Source organism: Euleptes europaea, chromosome 20 (genome assembly GCF_029931775.1).
Source record: "Euleptes europaea isolate rEulEur1 chromosome 20, rEulEur1.hap1, whole genome shotgun sequence".
NCBI classification, from domain to species: domain Eukaryota; kingdom Metazoa; phylum Chordata; class Lepidosauria; order Squamata; family Sphaerodactylidae; genus Euleptes; species Euleptes europaea.
In genome coordinates this window covers 6,080,521-6,099,727 of record NC_079331.1, presented here as the reverse complement: position 1 = coordinate 6,099,727, position 19,207 = coordinate 6,080,521, and the positions used below count along the sequence as shown (strand labels likewise).

Here is a 19,207-nt window from a genome sequence, read left to right as displayed (position 1 = left end):
ACAGCAGCAATGTGAAAAGAAAAAAAAGAAGGGGAAAAAACTTTTCAGACCCTTCTGAGATCTAAAGGGATTCATTCCTCGGGTCTGTTCGCCTTCACATGCTCACCATGACGCTTGCAGGACTGCCCAACAGCTCGAAACAAGCCAGGAATGGACAGAGTTGAGATTTGTTCACCTAAAAAAGAAGGGAAAGCTCCAGAGAGAGAGGAAGCAAGAACCGCCGCCGCTGACAATCCAGGCGACCGGTCTGCACTTTCTTCCCCCAGATCCATCCAATAAGCCCAACCGCTTTGATCTTGGCCACCATGACATCTCTCGGCTTTTGGGACCTGTGGGCTTTGACCGGCTGCGGACTCTTCCTGCTCGTCCACGGGCAGCATTCCCAGGGGGACAGCGGACGCTGGAGGCAAATGATCCAGTGGGAGAACAACGGCAGGGTCTACAGCCTCTTGAACACCGGCTCGGAATACGTGCCCGCGAGCCACGTGCGGGCAGACAGCAGCGCCAGGGTCTTGTTGGCGGACACCGCCACAAGCCAAGGGAGAAGGCCCCAAGGGAACACCAGGCGACAGGCCCCCACTTTGCCCATCAGGGCAAGTTCCGAGACCATCCGGGGACACACACGGCATCCGTTCGGCTTCGGACAAGTCCCAGACAACTGGCGGGATGGGCCCACCGGAGACAGTAGCGCCAATTCCCAACGGCCCCGGTCACCCCCCATCCAGCAGCGACAGGTCGGGGCTGCTTCCTCCTCTTCTTCCTCCTTTGCCACTTATGGCCAGCTCTACCCACAGGCCTCGTACCCTCAGCCCCCTTTTGTCAACCAGTACGAGAGCTACGATGCCCAGGTGCCCCGCGGGTATGACGAGAGCTACACCTACTATCAGAGCACGGGAGCAGGAGGGAGTGCCGTGGCTGCAGCCGCAGCCAGTGCGGGTGTCGTGTACCCTTTCCAGCCCAGGGTGAGATATGAGGATTATGCAGAACAACAGAATCCTTATAGGGCTCAAGGGTACTACCCCGCCCAGGACCGATCCTACGTGCCGGTACCCCAACAGCTTCCGGCCTCTGATGGCCTCGACAGAAGGTATTCCCACAGCCTCTATCACGACACTGGAACGAGCTATGACCAAAATGTCCAGCAGGACCCTTATCGCGCCACCCAGAACCAACCGGCGGTGGGGCAAGGGGTCCCCGCAGCTGACAACTTGCATATCGACTCTGGATCTCCTGCGGGTACCGGTACTAGATATGGGAACGAGCCATGGGTGGGGCAATATCCACCTTTTGGAGAAGCCCCGGCGGAGCCCTACGTTCCTCCTCGCAACGTGGAACCTCAGCCACCTTTCCGGCCCTTAGACCCCCATGGGGTCCCTCGGCCTGAACCCTACCTTCCTATCAGGAACGCTGAGCCTCCCCAAGCGATCCCGGAGAACCAAGGTGTGAACCAAGCGCGGGTCAGCGTGGGCAGCATCTACAGACCCCATCAGAATGGACGGGGTGAGTCGCCGGCGGCTTATGGGCGGGCCATTGGGGAGGGGAGGGTACGGTGCATTCTGGGACTGTTCTGTTTCTTTGGTCCCTAGGGGAGGGGAGAGGAGAGTAAGAAACCTTCAAAGAGTATTGTAGCATCTAAAAGATGAAAGGTTTGTTGTGGCGCAAATGTTCAGGAGCTGAACCCCATTTCATCAGATTGATGAAGCCTTATCCTCCGTCCAATGATTATATAAGCTTACTGAGTACGCTACAGGATTTCATCCAGCCCCCCCCCCCCCACTGAATTTCATGGCTCCCCGTTTCAACCACCACCCCATACACACTTATTTCATTTTTGCTTTTTCCTTCCACCGATCAAACCCGGCCATCTTAATTGTCTTGGCATTATCTCGCACCGAATTTTCCCCAAGAAACGTACCCATTTTCATTAAAGCTGTCTTTGGCCTCAGTTGAATATCAATGGCATTAAAATGATGCAAAACGTATCAGAAACACTGGCCATGAAAATTCCCCCCCCAAAAAAATATGGGTAAAAAAATTGACTATATTCGTACATCCCTTATATATACGCACAATAACGCATTGCACGAGCTCCCCTCAGCAATCCTATACCCCGACCGGTGTAGACCACATTTGAGAAGATGTGTGTGGCTCTTATGTCCCAAATTCCTCTGTCTGGTGCATTTTCACCTCATTCTTAAGGCACAACACATTGTTCTCCCTCCCTTGTTTTATCCTCAGAGATTCATTCATGGCTCCTAGGTGCCAAGGATCCTGCTGCACCCCCAACCCAGCCCTTTCTGCAGTCAAATGAGGCATGAGATTGGATTGGCCAGGGCAGTTAACTGCTAGCCTATAGAGGTTGGCTTTGGGGAGGCCCTAAAAGGGCTCCCGCCTCCCCCACTTGCAAGCATTTTCCATACGCAGCTGTTAGGCGCCCGTGAGTACCCGTGTGAGTACCCGCGAGGCAACTGATCCACGCAGTCACACATGAAGCAACTTTATACTGAATCAGATCTTTCGTCCATCAAGGTCAGTATTGTCTACTCAGACCGGTCCTCAGGCAGAGGTCTTTCGCCTCACCTACCACTTGGTCCTCGCAACTGGAGATGCTGGGGATTGAACCTGGGGCCTTCTGCATGCCAAGCAAATGCTCTGCCACTGAGCCACAGCCCCTCTTTTATCGATGTGTTGACCTTGGTCTCGCCCGCTTTCCAAGGAGCAGGGAATGAGCTGTCACTGTCCCGTGCGCATTTTTCTTGTGATGCGCACCGAACATGAGATTTAAACCCCATATTTTTCCTAGGTCCTGGTCCCCGGTTTTCTTTTTAAAGCGTGCACACATTGGCTAATGCCTACCAAAAAAATGGATTCGGCTCTCTCTCTCCCTTTTCCCTAAAGGCTTCTGCCGACAAGCAGCCAGTTTGAACAGTGGGAAATGCCATTGGTCCAGGAAGATACCAAGCCCTGAGTTTGTCCTTGAGATTAGACCCCCTCTGAGTCTCTTCCAAGTTCCAGACAAGCACGGGGAGATCCAAAACAAGTTTAACCTCGTTTCCTTGTGGCATCTCCAGGGTCTCAGGAGGCCAAAGGGAGGGAGTGTGAGTTCTCTTGTCAGCTTTATCTGACACAGGTCAGCTTTCTAAAGTCAAAAACGACCATCTGTTTGCTTTCTCCTCCCTATTTTCCGCTTGTCCCCACTAAGGGGGAAGCAAAAGTTCTCACGTTTCAAAGCTGGAAAAAAGGGAATCCAGCTGTTAGACACAAATTCAGATTCAGACAGAAAACCTGAGTCAGGGCACAGGGCTCGGATTGCCCCCCCCCCAAACAATTGCTGACCAGCGAGAAAGAAACTGACCAAAGAAATTGACCAAGGATGAAATTGACCGAGAATTCTCTCCAGCCCTGTAGATAGAAACAGTCCAGCGCCTCCCTCTGTAGATTGCTTAGAGCAGGGGTGTCAAACTCAATGGTTACGAGGGCCGGATATATCATAAATGTCACTTGGTCGGGCCAGGCCATGCCTCGCCAGCCCAGATCGAGAGTGGGGGGGTGGCCCGCGGGCCGGATAAGAGCTCTCAAAGGGCTGGATCCGGCCCACGGGCCTTACGTTTGACACCCCTGGTTTAGAGTGTACCAGGTCAAGAATCTGACATGCCCGGCTCTTTTACATAAGACTTTGGGGACCACGGAGTAAGCAAAGAAGCCAATGTTTCAGGAGGTGATTTATTTATTTTTAATCAAGTCACAGAAGGTACCTTGTCCGATCCTTTAATTCCACACCTCGGCCGGAGACCCTGGAGAGCCGCTGCCAGTCTGAGTAGACAATACTGACTTTGATGGACCAGCGGTCTGATTCAATATAAGGCAGCTTCATGTGTTCATAAACTCATAGAATCACAGAGTTGGAAGGGACCACCAGGGTCATCTAGTCCAGCCCCCTGTACAATGCAGGAATTTAACAACTAACCCCCACACACACACCCAGTGACCCCTACTCCATGCCCAGAAGATGGCCAAGATGCCCTCCCTCTCACGAACTGCCTAAGGCCATCTAGCCACTTTTTAAAAACCTCGAATCCCAGGTGTGCGCCATGGAAGCTTGCTGGGTCACCTGGGGCCAGTCCCTCTCAGCCTAGCCTACCTCACAGGGTTGTTAAGCAGATGAAATGGAGAAGAGGGAAAACTTTGGGTCCCTGTTGGGGGGGAAAGGTGGGATATAAATATAGTGAATAAAAAATAAATATTTTTAAAAGCTACTTTAGGACATTGGTGGGGTGTGTGTGTGTTAAGTGCCGTCAAGTCGCTTCTGACTCATGGCGACCCTATGAATCAATGTCCTCCAAAATGTCCTATCTTTGACAACCTTGCTCAGGTCTTGCAAATTGAGGGCCGTGGCTTCCTTTATAGAGTCCATCCATCTCTTGCTGGGTCTTCCTCTTTTCCTGCTGCCCTCAACTTTTCCTAGCATGACTGTCTTTTCCAGTGACTCTTGCCTTCTCATAATGTGACCAAAATACAATAGCCTCAGTTTAGTCATTTTAGCTTCTAGGATCAGTTCAGGCTTGGTTTGATCTATAACCCACTGATTTGTTTTTTTGGCAGTCCAGGGTATCCGTCACACTCTCCTCCAACACCACATTTCAAAGGAATCTACTTTCTTCCTGTCAGCTTTCTTCATTGTCCAGTTTTCACACCCATACATAGTAATAGGTAATACTATGGGGTTTGCAAGGCAAGAAATTCAGGAAATGGTTAAAGACTTTCTGGCACTGAGCATCAATGTGTTCTTCATACATCGAGTTACATCCAGGAGGGGGAATTTTCTGCCAGCGCGATCGTGCTTGGCACCACTCGGAGCTCAGCACAGAACGTGGTTTGGGGAAGATTTTTCATTGGCTAAAACACCATTTGGTCGACCACAATGAATTTTGTTTTTTAATTGAAAATGTACTGGCAGCACGGTTTATAAGCTCAAAAACCAAAGGAAATGCGGTCGGGCTTCAGATCTTTCTTTCCTTCGGCAGCCAGCGTGGTTTAAGAGTGCGAGAGTGCGGGATTAGAATCTGGGAAACGCAGCTTCAAATCCCCCACCCTATCTTGAAGCTCACTGGCTGAGCCATTCACCCTCTCTCCATTTAGCCTACCTCGCAGGGTCATTGCGGGGATCAAACGTGGAACTAGGGCAACCATGTACGCCGCTGTGAGCTCCGTGTAGCAACGATATGCTAAAAATGGTTTGATATACATATATTTATATCTGCTCAGGCCAAGTTCCTAAGAGCATACTAAGATCATAGAATCACAGAGTTGGAAGGGACCACCATGGTCATCTAGTCCAACCCCCTGCACAATGCAGGAAATTCACAACTACCTCCCACACACAAACACACAGTGACCCCTACTCCATGCCCAGAAGATGGCCAAGATGTCCTCCCTCTCATGAACTGCCTCTCATGAACTGCCTAAGGTCACAGAATTAGCATTGCTGACAGATGGCCATCTAGTCTCTGCTTTAAAAATCAGTAGCATTATGACCATTATCCAACACCAATTAGTAAATGACATCCTTTTGCTCTTCTTCTACTCTGTTTGTACAGGCCAGGCTGGACTTGAAGCTAATAACCCGCCCGCTGAAGCACCGAGCTCTTGCAAAGGTGGATCTAGCAGGTCACCTCTTGCAAAGCTTATCTCACAGCTCCGACTGGCAATCCCCACCACCCTCCCGACACACCCTTCATGGAAATTCTGTCCTTTATTTTGGCTCCGATCGTCGTCATTAAGGACGTAAAAGGTCGGGGGGGGGTTTTGATGGCGGAACAGCCGATTCAGACCGGTGAGATGTGCTTTGCAAGAGGTGGCCTGCTAGAGCCACCTTTGCAAGAGCTCAGCGGTCCTGCGGTCCTGTCAACAGCGGGAAAGCTCCTTGTTAGAAGAGATCCAGCTCTGAGCCTTGCAGGAGTATCAAAAGGAAAGACGGGCTTTGCCTGCCCCGGCTGCCAGCAGAGGCGTGCTGCTTTGAGCAGTTCTCTCCCCAGTCCCTTCTGCATCCACATGTCTCCGATTAGATTTATTTCCATTGTATTTCCCTATATGTACAATGGTCACTTAGCAACACCTCAGCCAAGCATATTTATCTTGGATTCCCACCGGGGTGCTGATTCACCGCGTAGGCGTTGGGGTGATTCCCCACCCCTCCTTTCCATGTACAAGACGGTTTTCATCCTGAACATGGACCCCTCTGATCTCTGGGTTCCTTCCCCTCTGCCCTGGGCCTAAGGAAGGTGCTCAGTCAGAGTCTTGGTGGGGGGGGGGGGAGAGGTGACACCAGGGGCCGGCGTGACCTTGCGCGCCCTGAAAAATTCCTTGGCGGCTTTCACGGGAGGAGGGGAAAAGAGGAGGCAGGAAGCCGTCTCTTGGCCGCTCTCCCATCTGAGTAATTCGCTGCTGGCTTATTGGAAATTCCCCGTGCAGCTTCAATTACCGAAAGCCCGCTCCGCCTATAAACAATGTTTGCAGAGTCCTGCTCGCAAAAAAAAATCTGCGGTCCCCTTTCTAATCGACGCAAGGCGCTCAACCCATCCCCGAATTTTCAAATGTTCCTCTCCTACCTTCAAGGTGAAATAAATACATGTATTCCCACAGAAAGCGAGGGGCAGTGGCTCAGTGGTAGAGCCTCTGCTCAGCATGCGGAAGGTCCCAGGTTCAATCCCCAGCATCTCCAGTTAAAGGGACCAGGCAAGTAGGTGAAGGGAAAGACCTCTTCCTGAGACCCTGGAGAGCCGCCATCAATCATAGACAATGCTGATTGGGAAGGACCATGGCTCAGTGGTAGAGCCTCTGCTTGGTGTGCAGAAGGTCCCAGGTTCAATCCCCGGCATCTCCAGTTAAAGGGACCAGGCAAGTAGGTGATGGGAAAGACCTCAGCCTGAGACACTGGAGAGCCGCTGCCGGTCTGAGTAGACAATACTGACTTTGATGGACCAAAGGGTCTGATTCAGTATAAGGCAGCTTCATGTGTTCATGTGTACCATGTAGGGTTGCCAGCTCTGGGTTGGGAAATACCTGGAGTTATATATATTAGGTGCTGTGGAACACAGGCAGGACGGTGCTGCTGCAGTTGTCTTGTTTGTGGTCTTAGAGGCACCTGGTTGGCCGCTGTGTGAACAGAGTGCTGGACTTGATGGGCCTCAGTCTGATCCAGCAGGGCCTTTCTTATGTTCTCATGTTCTTATGAGTTTGGGGGTTGGAGCTTGGGGCACACAGGCTTTGGGGGTGGGAAGGGGCCCCACCAGGCTGCAACGCCATAGAGTCCACACTCCAAAGCAGCTATTTTTCTCCAGGGGTACTGATGTCTATTGTCTGGAGAGCAGCTGTAAGAGCGGGAAATCTCCAAGCCCACCTGGAGGTTGGCAACCCTATGTACCAGAACTAGCATGAGATTTGGGGAGGGGGCCTATTTATCCATACTTTTATCCCACCCTTCTTCAATGAGCCAGGGCAACATATGTGGTTCTCCCTTCCTTGTTTTAACTCGCCACAACCCTGTGAAGTTGAAAGACAAGGGCAAGGGGTTCATGGAAGGTGCGAGATTTGAATTCGGATCTCCCAGCCTAACCACTATTCGACCACACTAGTTTCCCAACTTGATAAGTGTCCCAATAGTATTCAGCTATAGCAATACGAGCACATGTGCACATGAAGCTGCCTAATACTGAATCAAACCACTGGTCCATCGAGGTCAGTATTGTCTACTCAGACCGGCAGCAGCTCTCCAGGGTCTCAGGTCTCAGAGGTCCTTCCCATCACCTACTTGCCTAGTCAGGGAGATGCCGGGGATCGAACCTGGGACCTTCTGCCGGCCAAGCAGAGGCTCTCCCACAAAGCCGCGGCCTCTCCCCTCCATAGACTGGGGCTCGTCACAACCTACCCCTGGTGACAGATCAAGGTCCGAATCCTGCCGGGGATGATCCACGCGGTGAGGAAACAGTTCATCTCTTGACAACCCATTATGCATCCCAGGGGTTGTTTGCTTTATTTTAATAATGCTATGACAACCCCGCTCCTTGTTTATCGCATGCATGAATCACTTTGTCCGGGTTATCTGTCCCCTTAAAACACCCATGCTCGGTTCGGAGAGACCAGGGTGGGAGCTCAGTTGCGTTTCTTTAAGGGAATCAATTCCTCGGCTCAAGAAACAGTTTACCCCCCCCTTTCTCTCTCTCTCACACACACACACATGACTTCCCATTCTGCAAAGATCCCCAGTGGATTACATCACCAAGAATGACCAAGCACGGAGTCAGGAAACGAGAGCCCGGCCTGGTGACGTGATTCCCTCTGGGGAGAAGCGCTGGAGAAACAAGAAGGCATTGTTCTTTCTTGTCCTTGGAAACACAAACTAGAGGCCAGGGGTGATCCCACCAAAATGTGCAAAAGCAGAAAGTCAAGGGGGGAGTATTTTTACTAGATCCCCCCCCCCCACCATGGCCTGCCGGTGTGTTTTTAATGCACAACGTGAGACGGTGTGCTCATAACTAATCTGACCCAAGTGGCCCCCTGGGTCTGCATTAGGCTTATACGCAGCTGGGTCAGTCCCAAATAGGGTTGCCAACCTCCAGGTATTAGCTGGAGATCTCCTGCTGTTACAACTGGTCTCCAGCTGATAGAGATCAGATCACCTGGAGAAAACGGACGCTTTGGCAATTGGACTCTATGGCATTGAAGTCCCTCCCCTCCCAAACCCCGCCCTCCTCAGGCTCCGCCCCAGAAATCTCTCTGGTGGTGAAGAGGGGCCTGGCAACCCTGATTACAACTGGTCTCCAGCCGATAGAGATCAGTTCCCCTGGAGAAAATGCCTGCTTTGGCAATTGGACTCTATGGCATTGAAGTCCCTCCCCTCCCAAACCCCTCCCTCCTCAGGCTCCGCCCCAAAAACCTCCCACCGGTGGCAAAGAGGGGCCAGGCAACCCTAGCTGCCTACCTCCAGGTGAGGCCCGGAGTTCTCCCAGAATGACAAGTGATCTCCAGACTACAGAGATCAGTTCCTCCTGGGAAAATATCAGCTGTGTGAGGATTCGAACCTGGGTCTCCCCACTTCTAGCCTGACACTCTAACCGCTACACGACACTACCTGCAAATGGCGACATGAGAGCGGCCGGCCCGTGCCGCAGAGGAGGAAGAAAAGTTCCATGTGCACACTGAACGCGCAGCTCAGCTAATGAAATCACTGATTTAATCAACTCCAGAAGACCAGCCAGGCAGGCATGGAAAATATACATGTTTGATTTGCCAATGCAGAGAGAGAGAGAGAGAACAGGCAACAGACTGGCAAGGCTGTGCATCTTGCTCTAATATGAATGTCTAACAACATTAGTGGTTGTAAACAGCAAAGGAACCCCAAAAGGGCAGTTAAAAGCATTGAAATGCCAGATGTCATCCAGCAGCCTGATTTCCCCAGAAGGAGACGTTATATGCATCGGTTTTAAACACACACTCATCCCTGGGAAGAATCTCAAAACAGTTCGGGTGTCGGGGGCAACAGCTGGGGTTGCCAGGCCCCTCTTCGCCACAGGTGGGAGGTTTTGGGGGTGGAGCCTGAGGAGGGTGGGGTTTGGGGAGGGGAGGGACTTCAATGCCATAGAGTCCAATGGCCAAAGCGGCCATTTTTCTCCAGGTCAACCAAAGTCTATCGGCTCGAGATCAGTTGGGACCGCAGGTGATCTCCAGCTAGTACCTGGAGGTTGGCAACCTTAGCAACAGCACCCCCTAGAGTTGCCAGCTCTGGGTTGGGAAATAGCTGGAGATTTGGGGGGTGGAGCCTGGGGAGGGCAGGGTTCGTGGAGGGTCTTCAGCCAGGTATAACGCCACAGATCCCCACCTTCCAACACGACCATTTTCTCCAGGGGAACTGTTCTCGGTCCCCTGGAGATCAACAGTAATAACAGATCTCCAGGTGCCGCCTGGAGTTTGGCAACCCTACACACCAGGTGGACCAATCTGCAGTCCCTGATTGCCTTGGGGGGGGGGGTGCTACAGTTTCCTCCAAAGGGACTGATCGCCTGAAGATCAGTGATAATTCCAGGAGAACTCCTGGAGGTTGGCAACCCTAGCTGCTGTCTCTCCTTAATGCTTCCCCCCACCCTTCTCTCCAGGCCTCCCAGACCTTGTGCCGGATCCAAACTACGTTCAGGCTTCGACTTACGTCCAGAGAGCTCACCTCTACTCCCTCCGCTGCGCTGCCGAGGAGAAATGCCTTGCGAGGTAGGCCGGCCTCCCATTTTTGCATTAGCTGATGCACAAGACGCACACACCCTTCCACAAATATATGAGATCCCAAAGCAGATTCCACATTTTTTTTCCCCCGTAGCAAAACACATGTCACTAGAATGCTTGCAAGCTCGGGTCACCAGCTTGGGAGATACCTGGAGATTTTGCGGGTGGAGCCTGGGGAGGGCGGGGTTTGGAGATGGGGGAGGGACATCAGTAGAGTATCATGCCATAGAGTCCACCCTCCTAAGCTGCCGTTTTCTCCAAGGGAACTGATCTCTGTCGTCTGGAGATCAGTTGTGATACCAGGTGAATGCTGGGTGTGTCTAGCCTGAAGAGGAGAAGACTGAGAGGGGACATGAGAACCATCTTCCAGTACTTGTAGGGCTGTCCTATAGAGGAGGGTGCCGAGTTGTTTTCTGTTGCCCCAGAAGGTCGGACCAGAACCAGCGGGTTGAAATTAAACCAAAAAAGTTTCCGTCTAGACATTAGGAAGAACTTTCCAACAGAGCAGTTCCTCAGTGGAACAGGCTTCCTCGGCAGGTGGTGAGCTCTCCTTCCCTGGAGGTTTTTAAGAAGAGGCTAGATGGCCATCTGTCAGCAATGCTGATTCTATGACCTTAGGGAGATGATGAGAGGGAGGGCATCTTGGCCATCTTCCGGGCATGGAGTAGGGGTCCCTGGGTGTGGGGGGGGGAGTTGTGAATTTCCTGAATTGTGCAGGGGGTTGGACTAGATGACCTTGGTGGTCCCTTCCAACTCTGTATGATTCTATCTCCCACGTGGAGGCTGGTGACCGTACTCACAACGAATCCCTGGTTCCCTTTCCATAAATCCCATTCTCCTTTACAGATGTTAAGCAATGTGAGATTGATTAGCTGGCGGTTTATTATGGCAGTTTTATGGCTGACGGCCCCGGGATGAGCAAAGCAGTTATGTTATTAATATATCTTGCTTCTCGGCGTTCTGCCCCCCAGCTACAAGGCCGACCGCAGGTCTTCAAAATACAGGGAACTGGTATTTTGACGGACGATGCGGTCCAACGCGGGCCCTCCCTCCGATAAGATCAGCGTTAAGTCCGCTGACTAATTTATCCTGCACGCGCAGGTTTTGCTGGCTCGAAAGAATCGAGGCTTCGGCTTTATGGAAAGGCAAGCTTCGTGGCTTTCGGGGCTAGGGAGAAAAACCGGGAAAGAGGAGACCTCCCTATTTCCGCCCCTCCCCGTCTCTATCTTGTCATCATTCCCTTGCTTAAAAAAAGGAAAGAAACCACCCATTCCGAATCATTGTGAATTCAGAACCATCAACGGAAATGCAATTATGCAAAACCGAGTCAATTATGCAAATATGGGTGAAGTGCATACATTTATCTGGAGTGCCGTTGGAGAGAATGGAAGGGAGCAAGACAGAAACAAGATCTAGCAGCATGCACTGTTGCGTCCCAGCCGACCCGGCAAAATATTACCCAGCGAAGCACAGAACACCGTCAGGGTAGGGTTGCCGGCCTCCAGGTACTAGCTGGAGATCTCCTGCTATGACAACTGATCGCCAGCCGATAGAGATCAGTTCCCCTGGAGAAACCTGCTGCTTTGGCAATTGGACACTAGGGCATTGAAGTCCCTCCTCACCCCAAACCCCGCCCTCCTCAGGGTCCGCCCCAAAAATCTCCAGGTATTTCCCAACCTGGAGCTGGCAACCCTATCCAGGCGGTACATGGAGATCTCCCGGCATTACAGTTGATTTCCAGAAGGCTACAATCAGTTCCCTTGGGGGAAATGTCCACTTTGGAGGGGGGACTCTATGGCATTATTCCCTGCTGAGTAGGGTTGCTCAACTTCCAGGTACTAGCTGGAGATCTCCTGCTATTACAACTGATCTCCAGCCAATAGAGCTCAGTTCCCCTGGAGAAAAGGGCCACTTTGGCAATTGGACTCTATGGCATTGACGTCCCTCCCTTCCCCAAACCCCACCCTCCTCAGGCTCCACCCCCCCAAATCTTCAGGTATTTCTCAACTAGGGTTGCCAGGTCCCCCTTCGCCACCGGCAGGAGGTTTTTGGGGTGGAGCCTAAGGAGGGCGGGGTTTGGGGAGGGACTGAAATACTATAGAGTCCAGTTGCCGAAATGGCCATTTTCTCCAGGTGGACTGATCTCTATTGGCTGGAGATCAGTGACAATAGCAGGAGATCTCCAGCTACTACCTGGAGGTTGGCAACCCTGTTCTCAACCCCGGCAACCCCAGTTGCACAAGATCCTTTAACTGAACCAGGGACCTCCCCCCACCCCAATTCAATCTGCAATTTTCTGTTTCAGGCCTGGCAATTTCACTTGCATTCCTCAGCGGCTGTGAATGTTCATTTCCTTCCTAGGGTTGCCAATCCCCACCCCGCCGCCCTACAAAAAGCTTAGCCTGGCTGCTCCGTTTCCTGTATTATTACCATCAATTACCCTCTTTCTGCCTCAATGGGCAAGGCAAGCAAAATAAATACAAGTTCCCCCATTAGAAGACAACAGGGCAAACAGCCAGTGTTTTCAAAACAGGAGCTCAGTTTCCCACAAATTATTTTGTTTCGGAAACCCTAGAAGGCCCAATGAACTAAAGCAACAGGAAAGGGGGTGCGGGGGACAGAACCAAACGCCAAAGACTCAAAATCGACGGAGGGATGATTTGTAGGAATCAGCCGCTGACGCTTTGTAGGGCCTGGAACGAAACCTGCTCGGCTGTTTGTGACTACAGTCGGGGGTACAGGTTTCCAGTCCCAAAGCTGTGAGCGTTCACACCACATCTTAGTAGCGGAGGACTTCAGTAAAGACTCAGAGTCGGATTGCTGGCGCGGAAATTTACAAGACGCGTTTCTTATAGCCGAAGATCTCCCGCTATTACAACTGATCTCCAGCCGATAAGAGATCGGTTCCCCTGGAGAAAATGGCTGCTTTGGCGATTGGACTCTATGGCGTTGAAGTCCCTCCCCTCCCCAAACCCCGCCCTCCTCAGGCTCTGCCCCAAAAATCTCCCCACCGATGGCTAAGAGGGACCTGGCAACCCTAGGAGGGAGCCATTATATCAATTTTGTATTACAATATTCATTGATCTTTGAGGATGCCGATGCTGTTTTAAACTGCCTGCCTGTCTCCTGGAGAGTAACCAACGGTCAACAGAAGTGGGCCCTTCGTGTTCTTACTGTTGCTAAAAGACTTATATTAAAATGTTAGGCAGATAAACGCCTACCTCCAGTATTTCCTTAGCTTGAGGACCTTACAACATTATCAGCATTTGAACGTATGGCATACAGATGACAAAGGCTGTAGCTCAGTGGCGGAGCATCTGCTTGACATGCAAAAGGTCCCAGGTTCAATCCCCGGCATCTCCAGGTAAAGGGACCAGGCAAGTAGGTGATGAGAAAGACCTCCGCCTGAGACCCTGGAGAGCCACTGCCAATCCGAGTAGACAATACTGACTTTGATGGACCAAGGGTCTCATTCAGTGTAGGGCAGCTTCATGTGCGTTCATGCGAGTTAAAGGATCAGGTTGTAGGTGATGGGAAAGAGCTTGACTTGAGACCCTGGAGAGCTGCTGCTGGTCCAAGTAGACATTACTGACAATACGGACCAATGGCGTGATTGAGAGGGGAGGCAGGCGTGGCTCAGTGGTAGAGCATCTGCTTGGCATGCAGAAGGTCCCGGGCTCCATCTCCAGCATCTCCAGTTAAAAGGGACTAGGCAAGTAGGTGATGTGAGAGACCCCTGCCTGAGACCCTGGAGAGCCGCTGCCGGCCTGAGCAGACAATACTGACTCTGATGGACCGAGGGTCTGATTCAGCATAAGGCAGCTTTATGTGTTCAATTGTGCATGGACATATTTTTGGATCTTTGGAAACCTTCTATGGAGGCTTATCTGTACACCTGCCTTCTGTTACTGTTATATGCTGTTCGGTGTTTATTTATTTCTGTTTAGGATAATTAAAATATAGACTAGATTCGTTTAGTTTACATGGAAGATTTGCAATCAGGGCTGGAGCCTTTCCACAAAGCCCCCTTCCCCATTCTTCTCGTGTCTCTTGTCGCGTTCTTCCAGCACCGCTTATACCCCTGAAGCTACAGACTACGACGTCCGAGTGCTGCTACGCTTCCCCCAGCGAGTGAAGAACCAGGGCACGGCGGATTTCCTGCCCAACCGAGCTCGGAATACCTGGGAGTGGCACAGCTGCCATCAGTGAGTGGGAGACCTCCGTGGCAAACCGTCGGCCAAGGATGGCGTAGTGGTTAGAGTGTCGGACTAGGACCTGGGAGACCCAGGTTCGAATCCCTCCTCTGCCATGAATGCTTGCAAAGGCAACCCTCATTCCAAGCGATGGCGGTGGGAGGTGTCGGCAGAAGCCAGCTGCCCAAGCCAGCCGCTTTTCTTCTCTTGGCCCTTCTATTGGGGGTGGGGTTGTGGGTGTTTGGGGGGGGGCATGGCATAGGGCCCGGGGCAGCTTCCTCTGTCGCCCATTGGCTAAGAACACCCCCTGTACATAAGGTTTCTCCTCTTCCCAGAGCTGTTTGGGAATGCTCGCAACACGGCGAGAATCAGCTCCATAAATGCCTTATGAATAAGGTTGCCAACCTAGAATCATACAGTTGGAAGGGACCACCAAGGTCATCTAGTCCAACCCCCTGCACAATGCAGGAAATTCACAACCACCTCTCCCATTGACCCCTACTCCATGCCCAGAAGATGGCCAAGGTACCCTCCCTCTCATCGTCTGCCTAAGGTCATAGAATCAGCATTGCTGACAGATGGCCATCTAGTCTCTGCTTCAAAACCTCCAGGGGAGGAGAACTCACCACCTCCCAAGGAAGCCTGTCCCACTGAGGAACCTCTCTAAATGTTAGAAAGTTCTTTCTAATGTCTGGATGGAAACTCTTTTGATTTAATTTCAACCCGTTGGTTCTGGTCCGACCTTCCGGGGCAACAGAAAACAGCTCAGCACCATCCTCTATATGACAGCCCTTCAAGTACTTGAAGATGGTTCTCATATCCCGTCTCCTCTGCCAGGTACTAGCTGGAGATATCCTGCTATTACAGCCTCCAGGTACTAGCTGGAGATCTCCTGCTGTTACAACTGATCTCCAGCCAATAGAGATCAGTTCCCCTGGAGAAAATGGCCATTTTAGCCATTAGACTGTATGGTATTGAAGTCCCTCCCATCTTCAAACCTGCCCTCCTCAGGCTCCGCCCCAAATACCTCCTGCAGGGGGTGAAAAGGGACCTGGCAACCCTACTTCCGAAACTGCCTTATACCACTGGATCACTGGTACTCCACACCACTTCCACTCCTTGGCCGCCTTCTCATCCCTCCCACCTCGTCACCAGGATCACCAGGGGTTTCTCAGCACTGCGGCGCATGATAGCACAGCCCCGCCATCTCCGGCACTTCCTCACACCCCGGCCTCCTTCCCACAGGCATTACCACAGCATGGACGAGTTCAGCCACTATGACCTGCTCGACGCGGCCACAGGCAAGAAGGTGGCGGAAGGCCACAAGGCCAGCTTTTGCCTGGAAGACACCACCTGCGACTTCGGGAACCTCAAGCGCTACGCCTGCACGTCTCACACACAGGTAAGGGTGGCCAGGGAAAGCCAGGAGGACGACAACCGGTCTGTCTAGTCTAGGGACTCAACTCAAACTCATTGCGATCTTGGGCGGCATCATCAGAAGTGTAGTGCCCAGATCACGCGAAGGGATGGTGTCGCTTTACTCTGCTCTGGTTGGACCTCCCTAGAGTACTGTGTTCAGTTTGGGGCACCTCAATTTAAGAAGGATGTAGACAAGCTGGAACGGGTCCAGAGGAGGGCAACCAAGATGGTGAGGGGTCTGGAGACCGTCCTATGAGGAAAGGTTGAAGGAGCTGGGTATGTATAGCCTGCAGAGGAGAAGACTGAGAGGTGATATGATAACCATCTTCAAGTACTTGAAGGGCTGTCATATCGAGGAGGGTGCCGAGTTGTTTTCTGTTGGTTCTGTCGGACCAGAACCAATGGGTTAAAATTATATCAGAAGAGTTTCCATCTAGACGTTAGGAAGAATTTTCTAACAGTTAGGGCGGTTCCTCAGTGGAACGGGCTTCCTCGGGAGGTGATGAGCTCTCCTCCCCGGAGGTTTTGAAGCAGAGGCTAGATGTCCCACTGTCAGCAATGCTGGTTCTATGACCTTAGGCAGATCATGAGAGGGAGGGCATCTTGGCCATCTTCTGGGCATGGAGTAGGGGTCACTGGGGGTGTGGGGAGTGAGATAGTTGTGAAATTCCTGCATTGTGCAGGGGGTTGGACTAGGTGACCCTGGTGGTCCCTTCCAACTCTATGATTCTAAAAGAAGGCAATGCTTCCTGCCGTGAGGGGGGTCTATTTCCTGAGTAAATTAGGATTACCCCCCAAACAGCATGTTGCAAGCCAACAACAACAACAAAATCAAGCGATAGGGTTGCCTACTCTCGTTTGGGAAAATCCTGGAGATTTGGGGTGGAGCCTGGAGAGGGGGGAGTTTGGGGAGGAGAGGGAGCATAGAGTTCGCCCTCCAAATTTGCCATTTACTCTGGGGGAACTCCATTGTCTGGAGAGAAGAGGTAGTTTCAGGGGATTCCCACCCCCACAGGTTGGCCCTTCAAGGTCCCTCTCATTCCCGCTACCCGACACCCTTTGAAATAGAGAAGCCACAGATATCTGCACGCACCCGTGACCGATCTCCACGCTGCGTGTTCCTTTTCTGTCCAGGGTCTGAGCCCCGGTTGCTATGACACGTACAACGCGGACATCGACTGCCAGTGGATTGACATCACAGACGTGCAGCCGGGGAATTATATCCTAAAGGTTGGTCCTCGAGGCCCGGGGCTAAAGAAAACTTAATGATGGAAGTCAGGAAAAGCGATACCTGCTTAAGAGCCGAATTAGACATCATCTTTCACGTTTCCTTCCCCACCTTACTCTGTGAACCTCAGGGTTGTACACATGGCTCTTCCCTAGGGTTGCCGGCTCCGGGTTGGGAAATACCTGGAGATTTTGGGGGCAGAGCCTGAGGAGGGCGGGGTTTGGGGGGGGACTTCAATGCCATAGGGTCCATTTGCCAGAGCAGCTGTTTTCTGCTGCTTGCAAAAAGCTGTACCATCCAACATAATTCAGGCAACAATATAGTAACAAGACCCCGGTTTTATCTTGTTTCGCTGGTATTTGATTTACTTCTTCGGACTTTAATTTTATCCTTTCATCCGACCACAATCTTGCAGTTCATGGAATAAGACATGAACTGCAAGATTGTGGTCGGATGGAAGGATAAAATTAAAGTCTGATTGTACCACCTAGAGGTTGGCAACCCTATTCTTCCCTCAGTTGTTTGGCCTCCCCTTGCGAGGTAGGATTGTGGTTGCCTCCTCTGTGATGGGAAATTCCCGGAGAGTTGGGGGTGGAGCCTGGCGAGGGCAAGATTTTGGGAGGGACCTCAGCAGTAGGGTTGCCAGGTCACTCTTCACAACCGGCGGGAGGTTTTTAGGGCGGAGCCTGAGGAGGGCGGGGTTTGGGGAGGGGAGGGACTTCAATGCCATAGAGTCCAATGGCCAAAGCGGCCATTTTCTCCAGGTGGACTGATCTCTGTCGTCTGGAGACCAGTTGTAATTCCGGGAGTGTATTTATTTATTTACTTCTTTTATACCCCACCATTCTGCCCAATGGGGACCCAAAGCACCTTACATCGTTCTCCTCTCCTCCATTTATTACTCACAACAACCCTGTGAGCAAGGTTAGGGCTGAGAGGGTGTGACTGGCCCAAAGTCCCCCAGCCAAGCTTCCATGGCAGAGGGGGGATTCGAACCTGGGTCTCTCAGGTCTCCTGCGTCCAACACCTTAACCACTACACCACCCTGGCTCTCCTCAAGAGAGCCAGGAGTCCTGCAGGACCTCTCTGGAGATTGGTAACCCTAGGCAGGGTAGGATGAGAGAGACCAGGCGCCCCAAGGTTACTGGCTGAGTTTCATAGCCAAGTGGGGACTCGAACCCAGGCCTCCCAGGCCTAGTCTGACACTTGGCCTGCTGACCCCACCCAAGCAAATTTCAACAAGTTGCCCTCACCATCCCATGGAAGGCTGATTTTTCTTACAATCACGGGAACGTCCAGTGTGGTATAGTGGGCAAGAGCGGCAGACTCTAATCTGGAGAACCAGGTTCGATTCCCCATTCCTCCACATGAAGCCTGTGGGGTGACCATGGGTCATTCACATGAACACATGAAGCTGCCTTATAACTGAATCAGACCCTCGATCTATCAAAGTCAGTATTGTCTACTCAGACCAGCAGCGGTTCTCCAGGGTCTCGGGCAGAGGTCTTTCACACCACCGGTCCCTTTAACTGGAGATGCCGGGGATCGAACCTGGGATCTTCTGCATGCCAAAGCAGATGCTCTACCACAGAGCCACAGAGTTCTCTCCAAACTCTCTCAGCCCCACCTACCTCAAGGGGTCTGTTGTGGGGAAAGGAAGGCGATTGTAAGCCGCTTTGAGACCCCTTGAAGGTAGAGAAAAAGCAGGGTATAAAAACTAGCTCTTCTTCTTCTTTCAGTGTGGCGGCTGACTCTGACCGTTTGTTTTACCCAGGTTCAGGTGAACCCCAAATACATCGTGATGGAGTCCGACTTCACGAACAACGTCGTGAGATGCAACATCCACTACACCGGGCGCTACGTGGCCACCACCAACTGCAAAATCTCCCAGTAAGTCCACGCGCAAGGATTGCCGCGAGGTGGTTGACGCGCAGCCGGCCCTCTGAGCGTCTCGCCCAGGGTATGTGCGGACGCTGTTGAGCAGAGTTGGAAAGCAGAACGGGGAAGCGTTAAAGGCTGTGTTTCACAGGAGTCCCAGAGTTAACACCTTTCTAAGCCCAGTGGCTTCAATGGACATCAGAAGGTGCCAGCCAGC

General features: G+C 51.9%; 1 protein-coding gene across 1 annotated transcript; it reads left to right on the top strand.

The window, feature by feature from the left end:
• The first annotated feature begins 305 nt into the window (after positions 1-305).
• LOXL1 (lysyl oxidase like 1) lies at positions 306-19,006 on the top strand. Its single transcript, XM_056865942.1, has 6 exons — positions 306-1,500; positions 10,152-10,260; positions 14,340-14,477; positions 15,711-15,867; positions 17,019-17,114; positions 18,887-19,006. The coding sequence occupies exons 1-6, from the start codon at positions 306-308 to the stop codon at positions 19,004-19,006; spliced, it is 1,815 nt and encodes a 604-aa protein (XP_056721920.1).
• The last annotated feature ends 201 nt before the right edge of the window (positions 19,007-19,207 follow it).